We start from the raw sequence: 9,752 nt of genomic DNA on the forward strand, positions 1-9,752 counted from the left end.
AACAAGAAAAGCAATAACAGGCCAATCAGTGATATTAATCATGCATAAAAGGGAGGCCCATTTGGGGGCCCAAGACTTTTGTCTCAAATGAAAAGGCTCACCATTGTATAGCCTGGCCTTTGGATTTTGTTCCAACGTGTTTCATTTCTATTCTCATGAACAATCTCTTTTAAACTTATGAATCATGTTGAGCCTTGTCGGATGGGATCCTTTGTATTAATGGCCCACTCTTTTCTAATGCGACTTCTGGAATGCACCAAGGTACGAGTATGAAACCATTTATTAAATTAAATTAAAAAATGCCGAAACAAAATGAAAACATTGAGTGTTAAGTTATTATTGTTTCTTCTTTTTATTTTAAAAAAAAAATAGTATTTGTTTTTGGGTTATTTTATCATGCAACAATTAATGCAAGTATATGCTTTTGGAATATGCTGCCTACTCTTCTTCTTCCAAACACTTTACTGTAAAAGAGGAAATATATATATAAAAAGTTCTACCACATTTAGCTCGCACATGCTACATGTTCCATTGATAGAACATTGTTTTAACATTTAATAATAGAGATAAAATCATTTTAAAAAAAACGAAGGCGACAACGTATAAAATCAAATTCTTGATACTAGTTAAAATTAAATTAATTTTTTTTTTTAAAAAAAGAAGATGATCTAATTTCGTGTAATGGAAAAAGAGAAGTAACTTTACTTATCAAGTGATACATCTGTATCACTCCGCAGACTCTGGCCCATAACACGTGACAATCCTCAGTATGTTCTATGTGCACCCTAATTCCTCAACCAACACTGGAACTAAGTGGTCATAAAAAAGCATGTAAGAGATGGTGGTCGGTAAAAGGGTCGGGTGTTTGGTGGACAATAATAAGAGGACGCTAGGAGTAGGAGTAGGAGTAGGGGTACTGGTTGGAAGGCAGAAATCACGGTTAAGGCATTTAAAATGAATTAAATATTTAATCAAAATTTTAAATTAAAAGAAGTAGAAATCTTGATGGGCAGTGCGGGCTATATAATGAGATCGCTGTTGAACTTTTCTCTCTCGAGTTGGTGCGAAGAATTTAGTGAGAATTCTTTCAGGGATTTGGATCTCTGTCTCTTCTCGCAAGTGACGAGAAGAGATTGAGAAGAGACCGGTTCCCGGCGGCGGTGGTGCTAGTGGCTGCACAATCTTGGGTAATTTCGTTGCGCCTTTTCTTTGTTCTTATATATGGTGTTGTTGTTTTTCGTGATTCTGAGGTATTTCAACGCGAGGAAAGGCAAAATGTGGTTAGGATTTATCTTTTGATTTGAGAAATTTTGGGGCTTTATGTTTTTTATTTGCTTTTTTGCTTGCGAAATTGTTGTTCTTATGTTTTTAACGAAGGTGAGAAATTTATGAATTTGTCTTTATGGATCGAGGTTTCTTTTTATATTATTTGGTTGGTGTTCAGGATTTGGTGGCATGTTATGATATAAAGTTGAGATTTTTGATGCGTGGATGTATGTATAAGACCAGAATGTGGTTCTCTTTATCTCTAAAGTCATTAATTCAAGCTGAGATAATTCAAGCTGCAATCTTGATGAAATTGCAGATAATTTCTCTTGGATGACTTTGGTTCGTCCCAAGCCACTCGTGTTGATCTGTTTAGGATATTTCTTGCTAGTGCTCATGCTCTGTTCAGTATCCCCAAATTCAGCTATGGGTGTCATAGTAGATATCTGTATGGGCATAAAATTCATCCTGTTTTGGCATGTTTACCAATGTATATTGATTCTTAGCGTCTGACTGGCAGGAGGAGCAGTTAGTGAATCACCATGAAGGCACTAATCCTTGTTGGAGGGTTTGGTACCCGCCTGAGGCCATTGACACTCAGTGTCCCAAAGCCGCTTGTTGATTTTGCAAACAAGCCCATGATCCTGCATCAGGTACCCACTCCCTGAACTAGAGTTGGATGAGCTAATGCTATTTTAACTCTTTGAGTATCTTATCACTTTGTGATCAGATTGAAGCTTTGAGAGATGTGGGAGTGACTGAAGTTGTTTTGGCCATTAACTATCAACCAGAGGTAAAAGCGCACTGCTAACAAACATCCAACTGAACTATCGTACCTAGTATAGTAGCATGTGATGTTCCTACCAGGCCTCCCCATGATCCTAATAACATTTTTTTTAAACAGGTGATGCTTAATTTCTTGAAGGACTTTGAGGCTAAATTAGGTATCAAAATCACATGTTCTCAAGAGACTGAGCCATTAGGTACAGCTGGTCCTTTGGCTCTTGCTAGAGACAAGCTGATTGATGGGTCGGGTGAGCCCTTTTTCGTTCTCAATAGTGATGTCATTAGTGAATACCCTTTTGATGAACTTATTAAGTTCCATAAATCCCATGGAGGCGAGGCCACAATTATGGTGACAAAGGTATAGTCAGAAGAAACACTAATGATTATGTTTCTTTCTCTGAGAATTGCCTGATCGGTAACTTGAGGATAATTTTATTGGTTGGACAGGTGGATGAGCCATCCAAATATGGTGTTGTGGTCATGGAAGAAGAAACTGGGAAGGTAGATAGATTTGTAGAGAAGCCAAAGATTTTTGTTGGTAACAAGATCAATGCTGGGATTTACCTGCTGAATCCTTCTGTTCTTGACCGCATTGAACTGAGACCTACTTCAATTGAGAAGGAGGTCTTCCCTCAAATTGCTGCAGATAAAGAGTTATTTGCAATGGTCCTTCCAGGGTTTTGGATGGATGTTGGTCAACCAAAGGATTACATCACAGGCCTAAGGCTCTACCTGAATTCATTGAGGAAGAGGTCTCCCTCCAAACTAGCTAGTGGTGCTCATATTGTTGGAAATGTGTTGGTGCATGAGACTGCTGTGATTGGTGAGGGTTGTCTGATCGGACCTGATGTTGCTATCGGTCCTGGTTGCGTGGTTGAGTCTGGAGTAAGGCTTTCAAGATGCTCAGTAATGAGAGGGGCCCGGGTCAAAAAACATTCCTGCATCTCCAGCAGCATTATTGGTTGGCATTCGACCGTAGGACAATGGGCGCGTGTCGAGAACATGACCATCCTTGGAGAGGATGTCCATGTATGCGATGAGATTTATAGCAATGGAGGTGTTGTTCTGCCTCACAAAGAGATCAAATCCAGCATTCTTAAACCCGAGATTGTCATGTGATCATGGCAAAGAGAGAATGCTTACTCAAGTTTTGTGTTATATTTGTGGATTTTGTCTTGGTCGTTCCTTTGCAGATTGTGGATGTCACCACGAGTCTGGTCTCATTTATGTCATGTGTAGATAGTCTGTCTTCTAGATGTGGAAAAGCTCATCCTTTGTCAGATGACTTCACTTCGCCTAGAGATAAAATGTGTGTTTCTTGTATTCTATCACTTGCAATAAGGTGTAATAACATCAAGGTTTCTTCAAAATTTTGCTTGCAATTCATGTATGCATGTCATTCCCAGGAAATGATCTGGAGTTTCTCAAAGTTTAGCCATTCATGGTGTTGGCCTGCATGAACATACATTTTGTCAGAGTTCTTTCAGTTCACTTCACACACTTCCTAAGGTTTTCTTCTCGTCGTTCTCCCAAGTCCCATCCTTTTTTTCGTCGGCCTCTCTGCCCCCCCTTGCCATGGCAAGTGGGGGAGATCCCCCGCCTCCTTTCCCGATGGGGAAAACCTGGGCGGATATTGCTGCGACGGCTCTGAAGAGATCTGCTTCATCCCCGTTGGTTGATGGGCCGGTCCTGAACAAACTGAAAGCGAGTACTTCAGAGTTTATCCGGATGGACCGTGATACTATGTCGAGGGCGAGCTTACGCTTCCAGAACTCTCTCTACGGAAAGTTTTTCGGAAAAGCTCCTCCGTTTGAGCAAGTCAAGGAAATACTCAGCTCCAAATGGAAAGATCTAGGCACTGTTCAAATATCAGACCTGCCAAATGGTTACTTGTTGATCCGTTGTGAGAACCAGGACTCCATGAAACGCCTGATGTTTGAGGGTCCTTAGGCGGTGAACGGCATCGTATTGCAGCTAGCTCCGTGGCAACCGTTTTTCGAGCCGGCCTTCACCAAGCTCTCCACAGCGGCGATCTGGATCCAGTTACACAACCTACCCATTGAGTTCTGGGATGGGGAGTCTTTGGAGACTAGAATCGCTTTGTTTGGTCGATTACTTAAAATTGACGAGTTTACTTCATCGTTATCCAGGTCTAAATATGCAAGGATTTGCGTCGAAATCGACCTCGCTAAACCTCTGAAACAAGGCTTTTGGATAGGAGACGAGGATCATCTGGTTTTTGTGGTGCGTGCTACTAACGCCTCCCAACGTTCTGCTACAAGTGTGGCATCGTAGGTCATGGGTCCAACAACTGCAGCCGCCGAAGCTCGGGGAGTACGGAACCCTCCTCTCCACCCCATTGCAACGGCATGATAGGTCGGCAAAGGCAGGAGGTCAGGGAGGTTCCGAATCCGACGAGTGAAGGTATGGAGGTAGAGTTGGACCCCACACCGGCGGATATCTCGGATGAGCCGGTTAGATCGGAAGAGCCGACTAAGAGTGACTACGGGCCCTGGATGTTGGTATCGAGGAGATGAGGTCGCGGCGGAGAGCGTGGTGGCGCTGGTGGTTCCGGAGGTTCGGGATCACGTGCAGCGCATATGAACTCACGTGACCTCAGTCTTTCTCATCCCAACGGCTCGATCCCCAGGATAGGCGATGCATGTGTGACACGTGGTTCTGTGTCATGGAGAGGCAGAGGAGGCTCTGTCTCTGGGAGGGCACGCGTCTCCAAAACGCCTGTTGATGGAACGGTTCTTTTCTCTGATAATGCTGGCCCCGGGTCCCTAGAATTAAACCCTGATTCTGAAATCCTTTTGGATAAAGGGTCAGAGGGAGGCAAGGCACCATATGTCTGTAGGGCTTCGCATCCCGAGGCTCCTTTGGCTCTAGAGGCTTCGCCGAGTCTCAAGGGTAGTGGGGATTCTGACAAGGCACCTGTGGCTGTTCCCCAGGTCGCTAATAATAAAGGAAAAGAAGTCATCTCTGAACAGCTGGAATCTTCTGGTCTATCCCCTATTCTTCGTACCTCCACTCTTTTGAGAGGAAGCTCAAAGGGTAAGGACCCTCCGGTGGACCATCAGAAGATAGTAGACAAAGTTCTCCTAGCCTTGAATCCGGCTCCTCGGGATTCTAGCGACTCAGATCAAGACATGAGTGACTCCGAAGATGCAGAAGATGATTCAGTGGGCACGGAGGATCCTATGGAGCCGGAGGACTCACTGACATTGATGCAGTTTCAGAGCAACCATCGCAAGGAAGTGTTATCCAGAAAGATAGTTCAGAATCAGATGACCTCTCACAAGAAAGGGAGGGTCGTAGTTGAGGGCGAAGTTCCCTGAGTCTCAGCTTCTTAGTTTGATAAAGTTTGCTTGTTCTCATGTCCAAGATCCTTTTTGTGATCTTTTTCATGTTCTGTTTTTTACTAGGTTTCTTAATCTTTTCCATGATCGTAGATCGTACTAAATTTATCTGCTGGAACTGTAGGGGTTTATCAGGACGCGATACCATGTCCAGGATTCTTCATCTCATGAGGAAGTACAAACCTATCGTTATTTGTTTGGTAGAGACTAAGGCTAATGATGCCAGGCTTCAAAAGTTTTGTTCTAAACTCAAGTCTCAGTGGATGTGGGCAGCTATTCTTGCAGTAGGTTTTTCTGGTGGGATTCTCACTATCTGGAACCACAAAATTGGATATGTTACTCCCCTGGTAAGATCTAGGCTCGCTCTGCATTTGATTATTACTACAGATTGCCATAGGACATGGATTATTTCTACTGTGTATAACGCTAACACTATCCAAGGTCAATGCATCCTCTGGAAAGAGTTATCAGGTATGAATGCGATTAATATTCCTTGGTTAATCCTGGGTGATTTTAATGCAGTGATTTCTCAGGAAGAGCATAGAGGTGGTCATCATTATTATTATAAAAGGAAAGCTGATGTGTTTGCTGATTTCATTGCTTCTAACAATATGCTGGATGTTAATTTCATAGGCTCTCAATTTACCTGGTGCAACAATCAACATGGATTAGCTCGACGATGGGCACGCCTCGATCGTTGCCTAGTAAATTTGGTTTGGGCTAATCTTTTTGATTCGTGCTTAGTTAATCATTTGCCTAGATTCCTCTCGGACCATTCTCCTTTACTTTTAACGTTAACTCCCCGTGATTACTGTAAAAAGAAAACGTTTAGGTTTGAAAATTATTGGTTTGAACATGTGGGTTGCCATGATGCAGTTAGGGAAGCTTGGAACTTCACTCCGAACTCGAATCCTTTGCAAGCTGTTACTCACCTTCTCTCTCGTACTAGACGTAAGATTCTAAATTGGAAATCGGAGGGCATACAACCTATTGATGCTTCAATTGAGAAACTGGAGAACTTGATCCTGGAGACTGAGATAAAAGAGGGGACAGGTGACAACATTGATATGTCTCCGCAATCGCTTACTGCTCTTTACAATAAATTATCAGCTCTCCACAGACAGAACAACATTAAATGGGCTCAAAGGGCCAGGCTCCAATGGGTTCAAAATGGTGACAATAACTCTACTTTTTTCTTTAATTCAGTTCGCTTTCGTAATCATTATAATTCTATTACTAACATTATGGATATGAATGGCACTCTTCATACTGATCATTTGGGTATTTCTAGCACCTTTGTTAGTTTTTTCTCAGATTTATGGAATGATGGAATGGGCCTTTCTCATCTTGAGCTCATTGATTTGCTTCCAAATGAGATTCCTCAAATATCAGATACTGAGGGAGAAGAGTTAATTAAAGAAATTAGCAAGAAAGAAGTATTTGAGGCTCTTCAATCTTTACCTTCGGGTAAGAGTCCAGGACCCGATGGATTCAACGTTGAATTCTTCCGTTTTTATTGGAATGAGATTGGAGACTCCATTTTTTCAGCAGTCAGGTATTTCTTTCTTAATAATGTTATGCCTAGATCCTGGGGTAGAACTCATATTGTTTTGATTCCTAAGATCTCTAATCCCAGTAGTCCTACTGACTATCGTCCTATTTCTTTATGCAATGTGTGCTATAAAATTATTTCGAAAGTTCTTGCTAATCGCTTGAAAGGGGTTTTGCCTAAGCTAATTGGGAAAGAACAGTGTGGTTTTGTTCATGGTAGGACTCCTTTTGATAATATAATTACTCTTCAAGAGGTGGCTCATTCGATTGACAATGATCTAAACCCCCCGAGGATGTTGGTTAAGTTAGATATTGCTAAAGCTTATGACACAATGAACTGGACTGCAATTCTTGTTACAATGTCTAAAATGGGGTTCCCTGGCAGATGGATAAACTGGATTAAAACCTGTATTAGCTCTGCTTCTTATGCCCTGTTAATTAACAAAACTCCTTCCAACTGGTTCACTGCTAGTAGAGGTCTCCGGCAGGGAGACCCTTTATCTCCCTATCTTTTCATTCTTGTTGCTCAAAACCTTACCACAATGCTCAATTATGCCTTACATTCCAATTTGATACCTGGGTTTTGTTCTAGGCTTAGTAATAATTTCAATCACTTGATGTATGCGGATGACCTTATTCTTATCACTGAGGCCTCTCGTAAATCAGCTAGAAATATAAAAAGGTGTCTTACTTATTATGGTAATGTAACAGGGCAAAGAGTTAATAATGATAAATCAGAGATCATCTTCCCCTCCAGATTCAATAAACATCTGTCTAACAGAATTTCAAATATTCTAGACTATAAGATCGGGTCTTTCCCTGTCAAATACCTGGGGATCTGGATTTCTCCTAAGAGATTGGCACTCTCTTGTTTCAATGCCATGGTGGACAAGATTGAGAAGTCGATCTCCTTTTGGAAAAAATCTAGGATTTCAACTGCAGGGAAGACCATCCTTATTAATTCCTCTGTTTTGACTGCTCCTCTCTACTATCTCTCGGTGTATCCAGTTCATAAACTTGTTCTTGATCGTATATCCAAAGCTGCCAGGGCTATGTTCTGGGCTAAAGATAGCAATCGAAAAGGCATCAGTTCAATCTGTTGGGATGAAATAACTTTAAACCGTTCTGAGGGGGGATTGTCAATTCGTAACTTGGGCCTTGCGAAATGTTCCCTTATGGCTAAAAATGTTCTTGCAAAACTTAACAAGCAGAATGTTTGGTGGGTTAATTTAATGGATCATAAATATGGGTCCTTTGACATATGGCATGGTTCTATTCCTGCTAAATGCTCATGGTTTTACAAAGGTATGTACCGTTCTGCTTTGAATATCAGGCCTTTCCTCTGGATGAATCATGTTAATCCAGATATGACTTCCTTTCTGAAAGACCCTTGGTATTTTGAAATCCCACTTGCTCTCAAGCCAACATATCTGAACATGGATATTGACTTTAGTGCTTATCAAATTTCTGAGCTTTTAGTAGACATTCATTGGAATATTGATAGGTTACACATGGTTTTTGGCAACATTATTAATGATAACATGCTTAGCCACAGTAATATTAGTAATGAGACTTGTAATCAGTGGGTCTGGGTCCCTAATTCTAGAGGGTCCAAAGTGTCTAGTAGGATTTATTCATTTTTTAATCAAAACAAGGGTTTAAATGCTCAATGGGGAGGGTGGGGCAAAATCTGGAGGCTCAAAGTTGCCCCCCGAGTCAAACACTTCTTATGGTTACTGATGCATAATGTTGTTAAAACCAGAGAATATTTGTACAGTCTGAATCTGGGCCCCCAATCCATGTGTTCTTTTTGCAATCTGTTTCCTGAAACAACTGAACATCTTTTCCTTACCTGCCATAAGTCTCAACAGATCTGGGCTCTTATCAGCTCGGCTATTTGCAAGCCTATTAATCTGTCGCAGGGAATTACTTCGGGCTGTTGGCTGGATCATGAGTTAACAGGTAATGACTTTCATACTCAGTCGGTGATCGCAGCAACAGTATGGTTTATTTGGAAAGCCAGATGTAATATGATATTCAGGTTGGAAGAACTAAACACCCACTTGGTCTCCATTAGAGCTTCTGAGCATGTCAGGGAGTATTTTCATGCCTCTTCCTTTCAATTGCGAAATAATGTTATCATGAATAATTTCTCACATGCAGATTGTCCAATTATGTTGACTGCCTATGCTTTCAATGCAGAATTAACTAATGTAGGTTTTGGATTCTTGGTCTTGGATTCTGATTCTAGAATGATTTGCTCGGGTAGCAGTGGGTGCCCGACTACTAACGACAATGAGGCAGCTGCCAGAGCTCTACATTTTGCTTTGCATGCCACACATAACTGGAGTTTCGACAGCAACATCAAAACAATTCTTACTTCAAGTGCTAAGGTCGTCTCAGCTTTACAGCAGGATTCTCTGCTTGAAGATTGGCGGATTGCTCAGCAACTTCAAATCATTAAAGGTTTCCTTCATGAGATGGGGTCTCCGTGCTTCACTCCATCCCTTTGTGTTGGAACAGGGTGCCGCATCTGATAGCTCTTCATGGTCTTCATCAACATGAAGTTTCACTCTTTCATAGAGGCCAGGATCAACCAAGATGGTTGATGAGAATTCTCAGAGCTAATGGTTTTTATTGAGTCTTCGAATTTATGTTGTTTGGTTTTAGTTACTGTGTTAGTGGTTTGATGTAATTTGTTAGTTGTAGCTCTTGTTCTGTAATCAAACTAATTGTATACATTTGTTTTGATTATTAATAAAACAGCTCTCTGAGCTCCTTCCCTCA

At 41.5% G+C, this 9,752-nt stretch overlaps 1 protein-coding gene across 1 annotated transcript; it reads left to right on the plus strand.

The window, feature by feature from the left end:
* Positions 1–1,027: 1,027 nt before the first annotated feature.
* Positions 1,028–3,422, plus strand: LOC120265729 (probable mannose-1-phosphate guanylyltransferase 1). The gene is made up of 5 exons (XM_039273687.1): positions 1,028–1,187; positions 1,787–1,919; positions 1,997–2,059; positions 2,171–2,410; positions 2,500–3,422. The coding sequence occupies exons 2-5, from the start codon at positions 1,809–1,811 to the stop codon at positions 3,169–3,171; spliced, it is 1,086 nt and encodes a 361-aa protein (XP_039129621.1). The 5' UTR covers positions 1,028–1,187; positions 1,787–1,808; the 3' UTR covers positions 3,172–3,422.
* The last annotated feature ends 6,330 nt before the right edge of the window (positions 3,423–9,752 follow it).

Source organism: Dioscorea cayenensis, chromosome 7, assembly GCF_009730915.1.
Source record: "Dioscorea cayenensis subsp. rotundata cultivar TDr96_F1 chromosome 7, TDr96_F1_v2_PseudoChromosome.rev07_lg8_w22 25.fasta, whole genome shotgun sequence".
NCBI classification, from domain to species: Eukaryota; Viridiplantae; Streptophyta; class Magnoliopsida; order Dioscoreales; family Dioscoreaceae; genus Dioscorea; species Dioscorea cayenensis.

Excerpts from the sequence above, each read along its gene's own strand:
- LOC120265729 (XM_039273687.1), top strand. The coding sequence starts at position 1,809 with ATGAAGGCACTAATCCTTGTTGGAGGGTTTGGTACCCGCCTGAGGCCA. Across the intron at positions 1,920-1,996 it reads AGCCCATGATCCTGCATCAG|ATTGAAGCTTTGAGAGATGT; the intron begins GTACCCACTCCC and ends CTTTGTGATCAG. Across the intron at positions 2,060-2,170 it reads CCATTAACTATCAACCAGAG|GTGATGCTTAATTTCTTGAA; the intron begins GTAAAAGCGCAC and ends TTTTTTAAACAG.